General features: G+C 32.6%; 2 protein-coding genes across 3 annotated transcripts; one reads left to right on the top strand and one right to left on the bottom strand.

Moving 5' to 3' along the window:
* The first annotated feature begins 4066 nt into the window (after nt 1–4066).
* On the top strand, nt 4067–6537 carry LOC103570525 (disks large-associated protein 5). 2 transcript variants are annotated; one of them, XM_008548294.3, is made up of 2 exons: nt 4067–4398; nt 4485–6537. In XM_008548294.3, the coding sequence occupies exons 1-2, from the start codon at nt 4239–4241 to the stop codon at nt 6440–6442; spliced, it is 2118 nt and encodes a 705-aa protein (XP_008546516.1). In that variant the 5' UTR covers nt 4067–4238; the 3' UTR covers nt 6443–6537. The 2 variants fall into 2 exon arrangements, with proteins under 2 accessions (XP_008546516.1, XP_008546517.1); XM_008548295.2 differs by having other exon boundaries at nt 4067–4392; nt 4485–6536.
* A 178-nt stretch (nt 6538–6715) lies between these two features.
* LOC103570524 (telomerase Cajal body protein 1) lies at nt 6716–19061 on the bottom strand. Its single transcript, XM_008548293.3, has 5 exons — nt 18008–19061; nt 17712–17944; nt 16687–16920; nt 16399–16602; nt 6716–6926 (listed from the first exon to the last, which is right to left on the bottom strand). Exons 1-5 carry the CDS (start codon nt 18757–18759, stop codon nt 6904–6906), a joined length of 1446 nt encoding a protein of 481 aa, XP_008546515.1. The 5' UTR covers nt 18760–19061; the 3' UTR covers nt 6716–6903.
* Between the last annotated feature and the right edge of the window lie 362 nt (nt 19062–19423).

Below are 19423 nucleotides of genomic sequence, written 5' to 3'. Positions count from 1 at the left end.
ACAAAAATATATCCGGGGCTTATCTGTACAATGAGCTGTTGCCGAGGTAAAAAATTTCAAAGTAAAAAAATTTTTTTTTCCCATGTTATTTAAATGGGAAATCAAAAATTGCGATGAGCTACCTCTAAAAACTTGAATTTAAGAGTTGATCTTCTGACAGAATTTGTATTTTGTCATATACTAACGATTATTATACATTACATATTTTTTCAGCCATGATTTCATTAAATATATATATATATATATAACAGTATTAAAATCTTAGATAAAACAGCGATTTTTCAACTTATGAGATGTTTAATTCGATTTATCTCGAAAACTACTAGCTTTACGGTAATGGCTTACATAACTTTTTTTGTAGGAAATTAAATTCTCTACAAAAAAGTCTTGCACAATTTTGTTGTAAAGTTAGTGGTTTGCGAGTAAAATAAAAAAAAAAAAAACCATGCAATTCAAGAAAAAATTGGCTTTAAAATTTTTTACCATTGAACCCAGTTACAAAACATAAATTAGCTACAAGCACTTTTGAAGAGGAAAGATTTCTCTGTGATTTCCAGCTATGACCGATTAAATATCTTGAAGGGTGCTATTAAATAGGCGCCAACTTTTTATTTTAAGACATGCGCAAAAACAAATACGCAACATCCCTAATAGCCACTTTAGCTTGAAATTGAGGGTAATTTAATGTTGAAATTACCTGAAATCTGCTGCCCGAATTTGCAGACAATTTTACAGCAAAAGTTGAAAATAAAAATTTACGGTTAATTTTTCTTCAATTTAAAGGTAAATTTTTACGAAAAAAAAAGGTCGATAATGTTCATTCTTACCATTTCAGAAGGTAAGCAAATTTATTTACAAAATTGTCTACAATTTGAGGGTAAAAATATACTTAACAATTTTTCAAGTTAAATTAACGATAAATTGACATAAAATTTGCGTGAAAATTAACGACAACTTTTTTCTAGTCAACTTTTGAAGTAAATTTGCATTATAATTCGGACAGTAAACTTACTTCAAATTTAATAGCAAGTTGCATACAAATTATCGTAAAAAATGGAAAGGGCCAAAATTGACGGAAATTTGATGAAAAATTCAACGAAACTTTTGTACAGTAAACTTTTGCTCAAGCAAACTGTGCTATTAGGGTAGCTAAGCAGACATGTGAACAGCAAAAGTTTATTTTGTCTAATCGTTCCTAATAGCACAGTTTTCTTCGCAGAAGTTTACTTACCAAAGTTTCCTTGACGATAATTTATAAACAACTCGCTATACGATGTGATGTAAAGTTACGACCTAAATTAGAATGCAAGTTTACTTCGAAAGTTGTCACAAATTTGGTCAGTCACAACCAACTTGATGATTAGACGCAATCTTTTTTGCAAATGATTGATAAATTTATTTTTCCCTTCGTATTCTTATTTCGTGGTATTTTTAAGAAAATGGCGGTTTCAAAATTTGAATTTGTATAAAAGTTAGAAAGGCGTTTGTAAGATGTCACCACAATTATGACGGTCCGTCATTTTGGGGAATCCAAATTTATTTTAAAAGTCGTCTACAAAATACCGTCAAAAACGGAAAAACCCGAAGTTATCAGACATTTGACGAAAATTTCATGGGAACTTTTATTAGTGTTTTTTTCTCGTTATAAAAAAGTGACCTCTAAATTAAGGAAAAATCCACCGCTAATTTTTTTTCCAAGTTTTGATATCAAATTGTCGGCCAATTTGGACAGCAAACTTCGATAATTTTAATTATCAAATTACTATCAATTCCAAGCTAAGGTGGCTTTATGGAAACATATAATTATTTTTAATCGGAAGATTTATTATCGTTATACAAAAAAAAAAATATTATTTTTATTGAAGACTACTAATGGCAAATCTAGTTTCTTAATTACATTTTTATTATAAATAAATTACTGTTTTCTTTGTTTTAACCGGCAATCATCGAAAAACGATTTCCTAGAGATTTAAATGGAAAAATTAATAAAATATCGAAGTAGAGGAGTCAACTGGAAAAAATTAAAGGCTAATTTTTATTTACTTTTTCATAATTAAGCAATTAACTCACAAACGCAGGTGTGTGTTACTATATGTACTCAAGCAAAATTAATTTCTAATAAAATCAAATATGTTTTTTTTCTACTCTTTTGTAAGCACACCAAGTACATTGAAATTTTGTTATACAATTTTTTTTTTTAATTTTATGAAAATGTTTGTTATGATTTTGCATCATACTAGGTACTTGGTATTTTTTTGATTTGACTTTCTTTTAAAAGTAAAAAATAATTTTTTTTTTTACTTTTAAAAAATTTTAAACGTGTACTTGGCGCGACTTTATACAGAGAATCTGTTTTTGGTAGGATTCAAGTATCCTGTCATCAATTTTAGTAAGTAAATTCTTTAAAACTGTATGTTATATTTAAAAAACTTGAATGATGGAGGGTAAGCTGATTAGGGACCGCAATAGAACTCGTGCGGCCCAAACATCGGCAAGGGTGAAAGCCTTGGATCTAATGGCGGGAAATACCACATGACTCCAGATAACGTAGCAGCTGTAGAGAAGGTCGACGAAGCGGCGGAACGGCAGATTCAACTTCGGGGGGCGGAGATATTCCGTGACGTCATGAGGCCCCGACTACGTCCCAACAGCAGCCAATAGGAAAAACTTACCCGCCATCGTCTCCAAGGCTGACGCCCCTTCTAACTTAGAATAATTTTTAAGAAAACTTTGTAAGTTAGAATTAGTCAGAAGCTTGAGCAAAACAGTCACCTCTTGTAATAACTCTTGAATATATTTCTACGCTATTCAATCAACCAAAATATAAGCATTTTTATATTAAAAATCCTTCCTCAATTTACAATCGTTCTACCAAAGCTGAGTATTCAAATACTCCCGGGCGAAGTAACCCAAATAGATAAATTAAATCATAGTGAATTAATTAATCATCCTCCCGATAGGTAGAGGACATAACAACGGTAACTTGTAGCCAGTGCAGCCAGATCGCGGACGAAAAGTTCCCCTTCCCAAGCACCTGTTATGTCCTCAACAGCCTCAGGTGCCTCCACCTGTTAATTAATTAGTAAACTTGAGATATATAAGAAGCGCGCATTTAAATTCCATTTAAAATTATATATTAATTTCTTACAACACTTATTGCGTCTTAACAATATTGAGTCAATAATTTAAATGATAAATCGTCGTGGCACATACTCATTAAATTATATATTTTTATTATAAGAAAGTTTAAATAAATAGATAGATAAACCTTAGAATAATTATGGAGGAATACACCTCTGATAGCCTAGAATATTTAACTGGAAGATTGTATCTAAGTACAAGAAAATAGAATAAGTAATAAGAAGCTGTAGAATGGATAAAGTGAAGAACATATATGTGTAAGCTTATATCTCAAATTTGAATTAGTAGAAAGTATAAATGTATAAGTATAATATTTAGTAAAGAACATAGATATATAAGTATATATACATATAAGCATGAGTGTGAACATGAGAGTAGTGGGGAGAAGTTGGAGAGTGGAGGTCCGAGATCTCTCTGCCGTCTGATGTAACTTCACTTCTCTCCGAGAACTCTTTACGAATACAACTGTTATTACTGATCAAGTTTTATCCATACTTATTAATAAAACTCAGTCTTTAGATAAAAGTTATTTTATCAATTATATCTATCCTTAATCATAGTTTAATTATTTCATTAAATAACAATCATAATCATCATCATCGTAGTAAACAATAAATTTATCCACTGTTTCAAATTCAAAATTGGTCCCGCGTGACAACGAACTGCCCACTGTCCAGGAGGTGGCGTCAGCTCTGATCCTAGTAACCTCCCAGGACATAGCACACCGTTTAAGCTGTGAGTGATGCTAAAATGGTGCGAAAGAAGGGGAACTTTTCGTCCGCGATCTGGCTGCACTGCTTGTAGCCAAAAGTTGGTTTTAAATTTGTTTGCCTTTGTTACGTTGGCTACTTTTTCGTTCGGATCTTTCCTAGGGACCCCAAAAAAGTGGCAGCATTTAAATTTAGTGTCGTCATACGGCGTCTGTTTTAATATTTAAAATTGTCGGTTATTGTTTTGATCGTAGGCTGTCGTAGACCGTAGCTCGTATTTTGTGTGAACGTTATTCATGTGTTTCTGAATTAAAAGTGAATAAGGAAAAATTATAATCTTTCTAGTATATCTATTAAATAACATATACATAAATATATAAAACGAAAATGGATCGAATTAATTTGTTTAAACAGAAAAAAGTTCCGTTTCAAAGTCAAGAAGCTCGATTAGGAAGAGCTTTGGACGTTGAACAAAAAAGAAAACACCAGAGAGCTCAAGAATTAAATCGGGTACGCGCTGTAGATGATGGTATCCAGGAAGGTAAATGTAATATTTCAAATAAATACTTAACGTTAAAATTCATTAAAAATGAATAACAATTCACTAACCTCAATCCTAACCCATCTTTGCAGACAATCTTGTAGCGAGTCCGCCGAGACAGGAACTCAAAAGACGATTAGAGCTTTGGCGAGCTGAAAAGATGATTAAAAAAAAAATAGAAGCTGCGAAAAAAAAACCAGCATTTAAAGTTGGAATTCCTCATCATAAAATTTATTCCCCAAAGTCTACGGATCCGCCACTGCCACATCAACACGGCAAGAAAAAACTACCTAAAAAAGAATCACCAGTTAAAAGAATAACACGTGCTACTGCCAAGCGCTTGGAAGCCAAATCAAATTTATCGAAAGTAAATCCTTCATCTAAATCAACAAATTTAGCTAAAAAATCGCCAGCTCAAACAAAAATACTAGCAAACTCATTTAAATCTCCATCAAAACTTGTAACGAGAACACCAGTTAAAATAAATAGCAAAACTCCTGTTAAAGTAACTAACAAAACTCCATTAAAATCACTGAGGCCAGAAGTTTCTAAAAGTTTTAAATCAATAGCGCCGGATAATTACGTTTTCAAACCACCAGCAGGTATTGAGTCTTTACCAATTCTTGATCAAACTGGACCTACTGAAAAAGAATTATCATCGCGTATTTCTGAGCTCATTGCGACATCATTTAAGTCAACTAACATTTCTCATTTTGGTCGAGCTCCAGCCAATCTGAAGACTGATTCAATTGAATCTAAAGTTGAAACTCTTGGCCTGCATGAAATGAAAAAGACACCAATTAATAAATCAATTGAACGTACGCGAGCTGAATCACCAGTTCCAGCAGCATTTTCCCCTTTTATAATCACAGGTCGCGGTAAAAATGCTCGCAAAGAACAACGCGATCGATTACTTAACAATTCATTTGGTGGAGAAATACCAACCAAGGAAACGGTCCAATCAATGTTGAATACATCACTGGAGGATAAGCAGAAGACCGCACAGTACTACAAATACTTGTTGGGCCAGGAGACAGAGAAACTCGAAGCTCTCTGCCGTATTTGGGAGAAAATTCAATCTGAAGAAACTATAGAGGATGGTGTTTTTATTATAAACCAGGCTATTGGCCAGTCCAAGCTGTTGATAAAAAAAAAATTCCATCGCTTTAGTCTTCTTGTTGCTGATTGCGAGTCAAACAATCCAGAGACGCTTGTTGGGAGCCAGGATCTCCAAGGATTTTGGGAAATGATGGGTCCGGAGATAAGAAACTGTCATGATCGGTTTGCTAAGCTGGAGAAGTTAAAGGAGAAGGATTGGGTTGAGGAAGAGGTGGAAGTAGTGGCTCCAGTGGTAAAAAAAGTGAAAGCTGTAAAAAAGAATAAAGTTATGGGTTCAAGCAAGATGAAGATGTTCATTGAAGCTGCGAGGAAAAAAAAATTACAGGAGCAAGATGCTGGAAAACAAACTCCTGACGGCAGGATCTTGAGAAGCCGCATGGTGAAGACTCCAGAAGTAAAGCTTGACAGTTCTATCAGTTACATTAATTCGGATCAAACTCCTGGTAAAAGTATTTTGAAGAAAAAAACCGATGGACAAGGATTAAATAAATCTGTGACCAAAGTTAATTTTACAATTTCTGACGCTCATCAACTTGGTACTTGTAATGATGTCGGAGTTGATAATCAAATAACAAAAAAGCTTGAATTTATTGACCACATTGTTGATCCATCAGAAGAACGTGTGCCATCAAAAGCTGCTCAGTTATTGGCACAGAAATTATTTGGCATAAATCGAAGAAAACGAAACCGTAATGTCGTTGAATTAATTGAAACTGGTAAACCTTCTGCTCCTGATGTTAAGACTCTGAATCCTGTTAAAGAAGGTGATTTAACTTCCAAATCTACAGTTGACAAAGCTACACCTAAACAAAAAAGAGCTCGTTCGCTTACTAAAAATAAAGAAAACACGACTCCTAGTAGAAGATCATCAAGAAAATCTATCAGACTCAATGTATCTGATGATTGTACTGCGTGCGAGAAACCTAGATAATTTAATGTTATTATTTTTGACTTATATATTTATTTGATCGGTAATTTTCAAAAAATAACTATTATTATTATTATTATTATTAAATGTATATAAATTTAACAATACCCATACTTATTATTATTAATAATAACAATAATAGAAATTACAATTAATTATATTTTATAACTTTATTTTATTTTTATTATTAAAAAAATTATATTTCAAATGTAATAATATTTGAATAATTATCCAAAATTTAATATAAATCAAATAATAAGATGATTTAAAATGGTATAGATTTATCTTGAATAGATTAAGTGTCTTAATTAAAATAAATTTTCATTGTTCATTTATTTATAGATTTACTTATTTGAATAAATTGAATTGTGTATCAGTTTAATATTTTGTGGAGATCGTCGTTGAAAAAATTTACTGTTAATTGAATTTTGTACTTCGGATCACATATTTTTCTATGATTAAATTTACGCTGTATCATCAGGGCTACCTGGAATTCAATTTAATTAAATTAATTGTTTAATAAGAAGAGATGTACCTGAAGATCGGAATGTTTTTCACGCAACGAAAATGAAAAAAAAAAATAATATAATTTGACTTCTTAAAGGTGACTTGAGGGGTAATTGGTGGTGGCTGGCATACTAGTATCTATGTGAAACATTTCAAAAATTTAAACCCAGTAGATTTTTTACTTTTAATTTCATTTTTTTATTTTCGTTCCGCGAAAAACGTTCCGATCTTCAGGTGCATAAGAAAAGAGATAAATGTTGAAAATAATGATGTCTGGGATATTAAAATTAATAAAATTTAAGACGTTAACGAAACGATCTTGGGAAAAATAAATTTGAATTTTAGAAATTTGTATTTCATATATTTTAGTTTAAACTTTTATTAATGATAATATTGTGGGTAATTATATAGAAGTGGGGCTGCCTACGTTTTTTGCGATAAAAAAAAAGTATTTGAGATACAGACTTCGTTTTGATGCTATTTTTTTCAGCTTTTCGGCGGATTTATGAGAGCGTATTGACATTTATCCAAAAAACTTAGATAACATATTTTTTTTTTCACTTTTCTATTGAAAATTTTGTAGTTTTTTAGTTTTTCAATGGTATTCCATCCAAAACTATTTTCTAGGTTATTATGATATTTTTTTTCGTAAAGTACATTAAAAACTGAAGAGAATGGCGCCAAGACCATTTCGATATCTTAATTTGGACGGATTTTAGAAAACATCAAAAATGAGCTTTTTTTTTTACTTTTTACATAAATTAGGCCTGAAAAATTTTTTACTTTTTTTTGTTTTTTACTATTTTTTTTTCTGTATTATTATAATTTTTTTTCTTTTTTTTAGATATGGAGATTGAAAAAAATTTTGATTTTTCACTTTGTTTTTTTTTTTCCACTAATTTTTTTAAAATTCTTATATTTTCACATATACAAATGTATATTAAGTCTAATTTTTTTTTTATTTACTTTTTTAACTTCCCGTTAAGAAAATTGCACATTTTCAAAAATTCGGGAAGTTATTGGTTTCAATCCGATTTTCGAAAATCGAATTTCTAAGAGATTTTGACGTTTTGAGGTTCTAGGGAGCTATCCTGACTAATTTCACGATGATGTCCGAGTGTATGTATGTATGTATGTATGTATGTACGTACGTACGTATGTGAATATCTATAACTTTTGAACGGATGAACCGACTTTGATCGTCAAGGTGTCATTCGACGTAGCTTGCGAATATCTAGAAACTGAAAAAAAATTGAGCTTGATCGGTAGGGTTCGTTCAGAGATATTCCAAAAATAAACTTTTTAAAAATGTTTTTTTTGGATAACTTTTTATGTTCTTAAAGGATTAATTCCAAAATCAACTGGGCTCTAAAGCTTCATAAGCCGCGTCGAATGCCACCTCAACCATAAAAATCGGTTAATTCTTTCAAGAGAAACCATTGTCGAAAGAATTAAAAAAAAAAAAATTATATAGTGTTTTGGAAATTTCTCAAAAACGAGTCGATAAATTAATTTCAAAATCTGATCAGTTGTAAAACTCAATAAAACGCGTTGATTGCCACCTTGAACGTCTCAATCGGTTTATTCGTTCGAGAGATATCATATGAAAAAAAAAATGGTAAAAAACGTTTTTTTTTTTTTTCGAAAACAAAGCTATACAAAAATATTTTCGAGCTCGAAAATATATCTACAACAATTTTTCGAGCTCAAGGAGCTCGAAATGGGCGGAAACTTTTGGGGCTGGCCCGCAGGGTCAACCGACAGACTGATTTTTGTAATATACTGTATCTATCACTTTTTTTTCGTTTGATTTCAGTATTTTTACATATATTAGATCTAAAATATATATATATATTTTTTTTTCTATATGATGAGAATTTTTTTTTCTATTTTTTAGATATGAAAATTGAAAAATCATTTTTTTTTTTAATTTTTTATTCTTATCCCTGATAGCACGAGTTGATCGTGAAAAAGTTGGTCATTCATTAGTTTCCGACCAACTTGACGACAAGTTGTCAACAACTTTAGATTTTGCAACTTTTGGCTACAAGTTACCGCCAACTTTCTAAGAAAATGTCTGTCAACTATTGGAGGTACCAACTGTTGGTGGTCAACTTAGTGTCCAGTTGCGGCTGCAAGTTTCTCGTCAGTTTCTCGCCAACTTGGCTATCAGGGATACTTTCACACATACCCTGATAGCCAAGTTGGTGAGAAACTGATGAGAAACTTGCAGCCGCAACTGGAACCAAGTTGACCGCCAACAGTTGGTACCTCCAATAGTTGATGGACATTTTCTGAGAAAGTTGGTGGCAAAAAATGTAAATCCAAAAAGTTGACGATCACTTCCTGAGAAAGTTGGCAATCATAAGTTGACGGTAAATTTCTTTTCAATTTCCTCAGAAACTTGCATTCCAGTTGCGGCTCCATACTGGCACCAACTTTCTGAGAAAGTTGGCGGTAACTTGTAGCCAAAAGTTGCAAAAGCTGAAGTTGTCGATAACTTGTCGTCAAGTTGGTCGGAAACTAATGAATGACCAACTTTTTCACGATCAACTCGTGTTATCAGGGTTCCTTTACTTTTTTTTATTGTGCAATATCTATTAATGATAAAATAGAGTTCTGTCTTATCGATTGGCGTTAGTTGTTATATTTCAAAATAAGGATTTATAAATATATGTAAACATATTCGCTCTGAGTGAAGCCATGGTAGGGGAAATCAAATTGACTGAATCGTTTGCAGTGGTTACTTTCGGAGTTACGGGAGGCTATGATTACTGAAAGTGTAAGCAAGCACACGTGAAAGTATTTATTTTGTTATTATTTAATTATTTATTTTTCATTTTGATTTTTTCCTTAGTATCATATTTTGACTTTGATATGAATTTCAAACAACTTAACCTAAATGCTTACTGCAATCTTTTTTATTTTTTATCATTATACTTACTTATTGATGGTCCGTTTAGCTAAAAAACAAAACTGCAATTACTATAAAACTGTCACATATTTTTTACAACTTTTTTTTTTTTTTATTATTTATAATATTTATTTATTTTTATGTTTCTTGCTATTGACATACGTATAAAAACATACTCTGACAGCCTCCCGTAGTTCATATTTTGTCTGGCGCTGCAGTCACAGTCATAGCGAATATATTTTATATAAAATGATAATTAATTATCGCCATTGGATTGTTTAAAATTATTTATTGGTTTTCCGTGACTAATTATCATTTGTGTGTATTATTTTTATTTGTTCTATAAATAAATCTTAAATATCATTGTTATAAATTTTAAATTTGAAATAAAATGAGTTGTAGAAATTGTAGTTTGAATTTAAGTGAAGCTATTATATTATTCAATAATAAAGATGATACCATAAAATATTTGATGGACCATAACGCAATCGAAACTACAGTTATTTGTAAAAATTGTAATAATATATGCAAATTAGATACAAGTATGAAGTGGCGTTGTCAAAAAAAACGATATATACGGAAAATAAGGAAAGGAAAACGAAAATTTGTAATTTCAAACAATCATTAAGAACGGGATCATGGTTCCAAAATGCACATTTATCCATTGAAAAATGTTGTTCGTTAATTACGCAATATTTGTTACTTAATCCACCTCACCAACAATACTTGATTACCGAATTTGAAATATCTCCAAAAATATATAGTAATTGGAGTGCTTTTATAAGGGAAGTATTAGAATATTGGCTTGAAAAAAATTCGAATCCTAAGATTGGTGGTCGCAATAAAATCATTGAAATTGATGAGGCTAAATTTGGTGTTAGAAATTATAATAAAGGGCCAATTATTGATGGACAATGGCTATTTGGTGGTTTCGAAAGAGACTCTGAAAATTTTTTCATTGAACCCGTACAAAATCGAACCAAAGAAACATTATTGGAAGTGATAAAAAAACGAGTACATCGCAGATTGTTTATTCTGATTATTGGAAAGCTTACAATTGCTTAGAAGACGAAGGTAATAAAGTAAAATATAAAAAAAATAAAAATAGTATTTCGATTACTTTAAAATATCATAACGATGTATTGTTATTAAAAATATTTTAGGATATCGACATTTATCTGTAAATCACTCAGTGAATTTTGTTGACCCTGAGACTGGTGCACATACCCAAAATATCGAAAGAACTTGGCGTAATGCACGGGCAAATATTCCGAAGTATGGGCGATCTGAGGAAAACATGGAGGGATATATTGCCGATTTTATATTTAGAAATCGATTTACAGACCACACATTACGTCTGCATAATTTTTTTGCAATATTAAGTAAATTTTTCAAAGATCACATTAAAATTTTAATTTAAATTCAGTAAAAACAATAATTTAAGATTTTTTAAGTTTTATAAATGAAACAAAGTTTAGTAAAACAAACTAATCAAAAACTATTAGTGAAAAAATATGTTTTTTTTTTAATGGAATTTGCCCCCATTACCCTCAAAATAAAAGTAAAAAAAAAAAATTAGTTATTGATATGTTAAAAAAAAATTGAAAAAAAATTTTGATCATACAGAAATTTAAAATAAAAGTGGAAAAAAAAATTGCTCACATTACTGTTAAAATAAAAGTAGAAAACAAAAAAAAATTTTTTTTCATACAGTAATTTAAAAAAAAAAAAAAAAAAAAAATTCAGACCTAATTTATGTAAAATGTAAAAAAAAAAAGCTCATTTTTGATGTTTTCTAAAATTCGTTCAAATTAAAATATCGAAATGATCTTGGCGCCATTTTCTTCAGTTTTTTAAGTACTTTACGAAAAAAAAAAATGATCATAACCCGGAAAATAGTTTTGAGTGAAAAATCATTGAAAAACTAAACAAACTACAAAATTTTAGATATAAAAGTGAAAAAAGAAATAGGTAACTCAATTTATCGACCAATTGTCAATGAAGATTAACAAATCCGCCGAAAAGCTGAAAAAATGGCACCAAAACGAAGTCCGTATCTCAAATACTTTTTTTTTTATCGCAAAAAACGTAGGCAGCCCCACTTCTATATAATTACCATTATATTTCAGTATTTTTTAACTTCCCGCTAAGAAAATCGACGATTTTCAAAAATTTCGGGAAGTTATTGTTTTCACCCCGATTTTCGAAAATCAAGTTTTCATCAGATGTCGACGTTTTGAGGTCCTAGGAAGCTATTCTGACTATTTTCAGAATGATGTCCGAGTGTGTGTGTGTGTGTGTGTGTGTGTGTGTGTGTGTGTGTGTGTGTGTGTGTGTGTGTGTGTGTGTGTGTGTGTGTGTGTGTGTGTGTGTGTGTGTGTGTGTGTGTGTGTGTGTGTGTGTGTGTGTGTGTGTGTGTGTGTGTGTGTGTGTGTGTGTGTGTGTGTGTGTGTGTGTGTGTGTGTGTGTGTGTGTGTGTGTGTGTGTGTGTGTGTGTGTGTGTGTGTGTGTGTGTGTGTGTGTGTGTGTGTGTGTGTGTGTGTGTGTGTGTGTGTGTGTGTGTGTGTGTGTGTGTGTGTGTGTGTGTGTGTGTGTGTGTGTGTGTGTGTGTGTGTGTGTGTGTGTGTGTGTGTGTGTGTGTGTGTGTGTGTGTGTGTGTGTGTGTGTGTGTGTGTGTGTGTGTGTGTGTGTGTGTGTGTGTGTGTGTGTGTGTGTGTGTGTGTGTGTGTGTGTGTGTGTGTGTGTGTGTGTGTGTGTGTGTGTGTGTGTGTGTGTGTGTGTGTGTGTGTGTGTGTGTGTGTGTGTGTGTGTGTGTGTGTGTGTGTGTGTGTGTGTGTGTGTGTGTGTGTGTGTGTGTGTGTGTGTGTGTGTGTGTGTGTGTGTGTGTGTGTGTGTGTGTGTGTGTGTGTGTGTGTGTGTGTGTGTGTGTGTGTGTGTGTGTGTGTGTGTGTGTGTGTGTGTGTGTGTGTGTGTGTGTGTGTGTGTGTGTGTGTGTGTGTGTGTGTGTGTGTGTGTGTGTGTGTGTGTGTGTGTGTGTGTGTGTGTGTGTGTGTGTGTGTGTGTGTGTGTGTGTGTGTGTGTGTGTGTGTGTGTGTGTGTGTGTGTGTGTGTGTGTGTGTGTGTGTGTGTGTGTGTGTGTGTGTGTGTGTGTGTGTGTGTGTGTGTGTGTGTGTGTGTGTGTGTGTGTGTGTGTGTGTGTGTGTGTGTGTGTGTGTGTGTGTGTGTGTGTGTGTGTGTGTGTGTGTGTGTGTGTGTGTGTGTGTGTGTGTGTGTGTGTGTGTGTGTGTGTGTGTGTGTGTGTGTGTGTGTGTGTGTGTGTGTGTGTGTGTGTGTGTGTGTGTGTGTGTGTGTGTGTGTGTGTGTGTGTGTGTGTGTGTGTGTGTGTGTGTGTGTGTGTGTGTGTGTGTGTGTGTGTGTGTGTGTGTGTGTGTGTGTGTGTGTGTGTGTGTGTGTGTGTGTGTGTGTGTGTGTGTGTGTGTGTGTGTGTGTGTGTGTGTGTGTGTGTGTGTGTGTGTGTGTGTGTGTGTGTGTGTGTGTGTGTGTGTGTGTGTGTGTGTGTGTGTGTGTGTGTGTGTGTGTGTGTGTGTGTGTGTGTGTGTGTGTGTGTGTGTGTGTGTGTGTGTGTGTGTGTGTGTGTGTGTGTGTGTGTGTGTGTGTGTGTGTGTGTGTGTGTGTGTGTGTGTGTGTGTGTGTGTGTGTGTGTGTGTGTGTGTGTGTGTGTGTGTGTGTGTGTGTGTGTGTGTGTGTGTGTGTGTGTGTGTGTGTGTGTGTGTGTGTGTGTGTGTGTGTGTGTGTGTGTGTGTGTGTGTGTGTGTGTGTGTGTGTGTGTGTGTGTGTGTGTGTGTGTGTGTGTGTGTGTGTGTGTGTGTGTGTGTGTGTGTGTGTGTGTGTGTGTGTGTGTGTGTGTGTGTGTGTGTGTGTGTGTGTGTGTGTGTGTGTGTGTGTGTGTGTGTGTGTGTGTGTGTGTGTGTGTGTGTGTGTGTGTGTGTGTGTGTGTGTGTGTGTGTGTGTGTGTGTGTGTGTGTGTGTGTGTGTGTGTGTGTGTGTGTGTGTGTGTGTGTGTGTGTGTGTGTGTGTGTGTGTGTGTGTGTGTGTGTGTGTGTGTGTGTGTGTGTGTGTGTGTGTGTGTGTGTGTGTGTGTGTGTGTGTGTGTGTGTGTGTGTGTGTGTGTGTGTGTGTGTGTGTGTGTGTGTGTGTGTGTGTGTGTGTGTGTGTGTGTGTGTGTGTGTGTGTGTGTGTGTGTGTGTGTGTGTGTGTGTGTGTGTGTGTGTGTGTGTGTGTGTGTGTGTGTGTGTGTGTGTGTGTGTGTGTGTGTGTGTGTGTGTGTGTGTGTGTGTGTGTGTGTGTGTGTGTGTGTGTGTGTGTGTGTGTGTGTGTGTGTGTGTGTGTGTGTGTGTGTGTGTGTGTGTGTGTGTGTGTGTGTGTGTGTGTGTGTGTGTGTGTGTGTGTGTGTGTGTGTGTGTGTGTGTGTGTGTGTGTGTGTGTGTGTGTGTGTGTGTGTGTGTGTGTGTGTGTGTGTGTGTGTGTGTGTGTGTGTGTGTGTGTGTGTGTGTAAACTCTTTGTAACTTTCGAACTAATCAATCGATTTGGACGGTTGAGGTGGCAATCGAAAGAGCTTGTTGGCTATCAACTTTCCTGAGAATTTCAGATTATTTGATCCAATAGACTCGAAAATATTTGCGAATTACGAAAAAAAAAAAAATTTTTTTTTTAGTTTTTTATTGATTTCTCAAAAACGACTTATACGATCGAGTTCAAAATCTAATCAGCTCTAGTACTCAATAAAAGGCGTCGATTGCCACCTCAAACATCAAAATCGGATAATTCGTTTGAGAGTTATCGCGGGAGAAAGAAATGGTGAAAAACGGTTTTTTCTAAATATTTTCGAAACGACTGACGCGATCGATTTCAAATTTTAATCAGCTCTAGAATTCAATAAAACGCGCCGATTGCCACGTCAACTATCAAAATCGATTGATTAGTTCAAAAGATATCGGCGTTGAAATGTTAAAAAAATAACATTTTATGTTATTTTTTTCGGATAAATCATAATATAACGTACTAAAATGTGCCTGATATCATACCAACTCATCTTTTTTATGGTTTCTTTTGATCATATAATGTCATCGAACTTGGTTTTTAGTTTAAATCATATTATCAACAAAAAAATCGATAAAACGTAGTTTTTAATATTTTTATCGGATATTTCATATTTTATTGTTTCTTACATGAGTCAGAACTTATTTAAATCTTGATTTTGATCCCTGACATTGATTTCTGCCTCAATACACTTATTTTACTGAACATAATCAGGAACTAAATTTTAAAAACCGCTTCATTGATGATTTTCGATTCTTAAATTTTCAAACTTCAGCATAACAGGTAACTTGTTAAAGCTTGAAAAGATCGTAAAAAAACAATTGCATGTGATAGCATTTTCGAGCTCGAAGAGCTCGAAAATACATCTACACTAATGTTTTCGAGCTCTTTGAGGTCGAAAACAGCGGGAAGTTTTGGGGCTGGCCCGCAGGGTCAACCGACGCCCAGATTCTTTCTCCGTTTTACAAATATTTGTTATAATTTACTTTTTAAGTCTAATAAATGATGATATAAGGTAAAAGATCCAGTACCCGACTAGGAAACTAGTACTCGATCACTCATGTATTTGTATATCTATATTTATTAAATACGACTAAATCATTATCATTATATATAATAAAACTAAGTTGATAAGATGTGCGTGCCGATAAAACTTAAAAAGGTTCCCAGCACGATAAAGGGACTTATATAATGTGATAGCCTTTTATCCCCCCTCGAACAAGAAAGTTCCCGTTTTAACCTAAAGGGTGTGTCTTTAAAGATATAAGGGTTTTTCCAACCCTTCAACTTGGAAAGTAAATGTAGTGGCGCCATCTGTTGTCGAGTAGTTAAACATCATTCATTGTACACAATATGGACTTAAAAGAACGATTATTTGGGGCGCGAAAATTAAAATTCCAATTTCAATAAAGTCTTAAATTACATTTTTTACTATAATAAAGTTATTAAATTTTGTGTATTTATACAGCAGCAGCTAACTTATATGATGGAGTTAAAGCGACATCATTTTAGTTATTCAAATCACTTTTGAAAACATTTTAAAAATTAAAGTTTTTAAATTCCGCGCCTTTCCCTTCAATCCTGCTTCTCTCACGGTCAGCTATATGTAGCTTGCTTAAGAGTAGGAAGTTCGAAAAATTTATATATATATATACCCCGGACAATAAAATGAAAAATGTTGTTTATAAACAAGTAGTGTAAATAAAGAGAAAATGCAAATACATGTAAATATAGAAAATGTTTTCAAAATATATATTTTACTTTTTACGTCATAGTATGTTTTTTTATTTCATCTACCACATAATCTCATATCAACTCCCGAGCGAAGCCGGGTATCATAGCTAGTACAGATATAAAAATACATGGAGTGATCAAGTACTAGCTTTCTGATCGAGTATTACTAAAAAAAAAATATTCTAACGATAAAGAATTACTTACAGTACCAAAATCTGACGTTATTATCTTTACAAATGTCATTATCATGAAATCGCTGTCCCGAACAAGTACTCAGTATAGGTAATGTTTTGTGAGTATTGACACCATTAATACAATCATTTGATAATTTTATACTCCATGAAGGGGAAATCTCAGTTTCCGTTGAGTTTTCAAGACTCCAGACTTTTACTTCGCCATCAGTACTTCCTATAATAAATTAAATTGTTGTTTAATATAAATAATATAATTATTAATATAAATATAAATAAATTAATTCATCGATTTAATTACCTGATATTATTTGATTCCCATCATTGCTAACACAAAATTGTATTCGCTGATTAGTGTCAGCTTGACGTTTTTCAAATGATTTTAAAATGATTCCCGGATTCCGTAGATCCCAACAAATAAATTCATTGCTGCGTCTTACAGCTGAGTATAATTTTGTACCACAGGCACTGAATTCAATCTGCGTGACTCCACTGTCCGTTTTTAAGACACATAAAGGTCCATCTTTGTACAGTCCTAAATAATACATTAATAATTTATTTTTTATGTTTTTAAGGGAGTAGGTTAAATTTTTCTAAGACAATCTTTTTGCTTTTCTTTAAGTCAACAATTACAGGCAACATTCCTTCAGTAAACCCTAAAAATTTATTGATTTTTTTTTAATATATCATGATTACTATTATGAAAATTAATGAAAGAAATAATAATTCGAACAGATTAGAATGTTTATCGTATTAAGTTTTAATGATAATAAAAATTTTAAAAATACGATCCGACAGTCGAAAGAAAGGGCATATCTGTTCAACTAAATAATATTTCTCAAAAACTATTTGTTTACTTAAAGAAATATTAATTGGTTCACATTTCTAAATATGACATCTAAATAATTTCATTTATTTGTAATTTTAATTGTTTTTCATCACAATTGTGAAATTAAAAAAATAGTTATAAACTTTAACAAAAAACAGAAATCAAGTTTATCGTCTAGCTTTCAAAATATACACTTTGCGAAAGTTGACCATGATGTTCCATGAAAAAATGAATTATACATGTATTTATAAATATATGTTAATGATAAACATTTCAAGAATACTAAATATTTTAAAGTTTTTATTACTATATGATAGTTTTTTTGTAATAATTTTTGCGTTACAACAATGAGCAAATGATTTAACAAAAAATTGAATTTAAAATATATATTAAATAAATTTTGTAATTAACTTCGGCAGTCATGTATGATTTCCAGGTTGTTAGTTATATTAACTTACCGATGAAGATCGATTTATGATGATAATGAAAATAGTTACCTATACATTTCGAATAAGTACCAAAAGCAATTAAACCAGGCATAGTCGGATTGTCACGAATACAGCTGACTATACCACGTACATTTGGAAAGTCATTTTTAAGTAAAACATCATTAATTTGTCTTCCTGGTCTGTTGGTATCAAAAGAACGTAGCGCATTGTCGAAACCAGTCCATATTGAACTACCGGATTCGGCAAATTGCACACTTATTGCTGCTTCAACTTCATCAACTCTGAAATAAAATAGATAGTTTTATTAATTATTTTCATTGGGTGATCTTGAAATAAATTCTTACTGATTGTAAGCACGATAAGTAGCTCGCAGTGAACCAGTAAATGCGTCCCATAAATGAACGGGAGTTTCTTTGCTAGTACTTAAAAAGCAACAGGTGTCTGGTTCCCAGGAACTCATCCACGGATACCAGCAGGTGTCATAAACAAGACCACCTTCTTTTATTTTCAAAGCTGGAGTCAGCGGAGGCAGAGGTAAAGTTCCTGGTAAAGTACCAGTGTAGAGTTCACGTGGCAACTCGTAGACCCGGATTCTAAAATCTGCTGATGGGACCAGCAGACATGTACCATCTGGTGACCAAATACAACCACGAGTTAGATTTTCTAAATCCGTCGGTGGCTCTTCTGCAACTGTGCAAAGCAGTCTAAGCGGCTTGCTCCAGTCATAATAATTTAGTGTTTCAGTTATTGTATCAGAATCCAGAGTTTCTGGAACAATACTATGATTTTCTTGACTTAGTTTTGTGTCAGCAATATGTACATTTTTTTTTTCAACTTGTGATTCGTCAGAAACTTTTGAATTATCTTTGAACAATTCTAGTAATTCAATTGTTGATTGTAATTTATTTTCTTCTGGTAGCAATTGAGGTTCTGCTGATTGTAATTCATCACTAACATTTATTTCATTTATATTAAATACTTTTGATTGTAAATCCAATAAATCATCATTATTATCATAACTTTCTAAATCATTATATGCTAAAATATTTTTATTTACATTAAGTACATCATCAGTACTTTTTAAATGACAACTCATTATTTATTTATAATTATATCTAAAAATTATCACTTGTTTCTTGTTATCGTTAATTTAAAATTGAAATAATTATCTAACAGTTCTTGTTTTTTAAATTGCTTACAAACAAACCTGCTGTTTACAATCGCAAATCAGGTTATGTTAGTTCACTCGCGAGCTAAAAGTTTGTGTTAAGGATGGGCGGGAGCCAGAGACGTCGCCAAGTGAAATATATGCTATACGTAATTTCTATGAAACTACAAATTAAAAAGTAAAAACAATTTGAAATAAGAAAAAATTTAGTGGTAACAGTATATTATACCAAATTAATTTTATACTAGAGTATACAGCGGTACCAACTTTTTTAATTTTTATATCTCTGAAGGTAAAGTAGATCTCGAAAGGTAACTTTAACATTATACGCGGGTAGGGATCGGAATAAGAAAATTTAAATTCATATAAAATTTCTATTAAAACATTTATTAACAAAAATAAAGACATTAAAATTTACGATTATCATTAAAGATTGTTATTTTGATAACTGTATTTTATATTTTCTTAAAAATAGATAATTTAATTAACATATTTTTTAATAATTTAAAATATTTTATTGTCATAATATAATTTTTACTTTATTTGAAAAATTTAATTATTTACACATAAGTTACATAACAAAAAAATATTA

Source organism: Microplitis demolitor, chromosome 9 (genome assembly GCF_026212275.2).
Source record: "Microplitis demolitor isolate Queensland-Clemson2020A chromosome 9, iyMicDemo2.1a, whole genome shotgun sequence".
Lineage (NCBI taxonomy): Eukaryota > Metazoa > Arthropoda > Insecta > Hymenoptera > Braconidae > Microplitis > Microplitis demolitor.
This window is presented reverse-complemented; position numbering and strand designations above follow the sequence as displayed.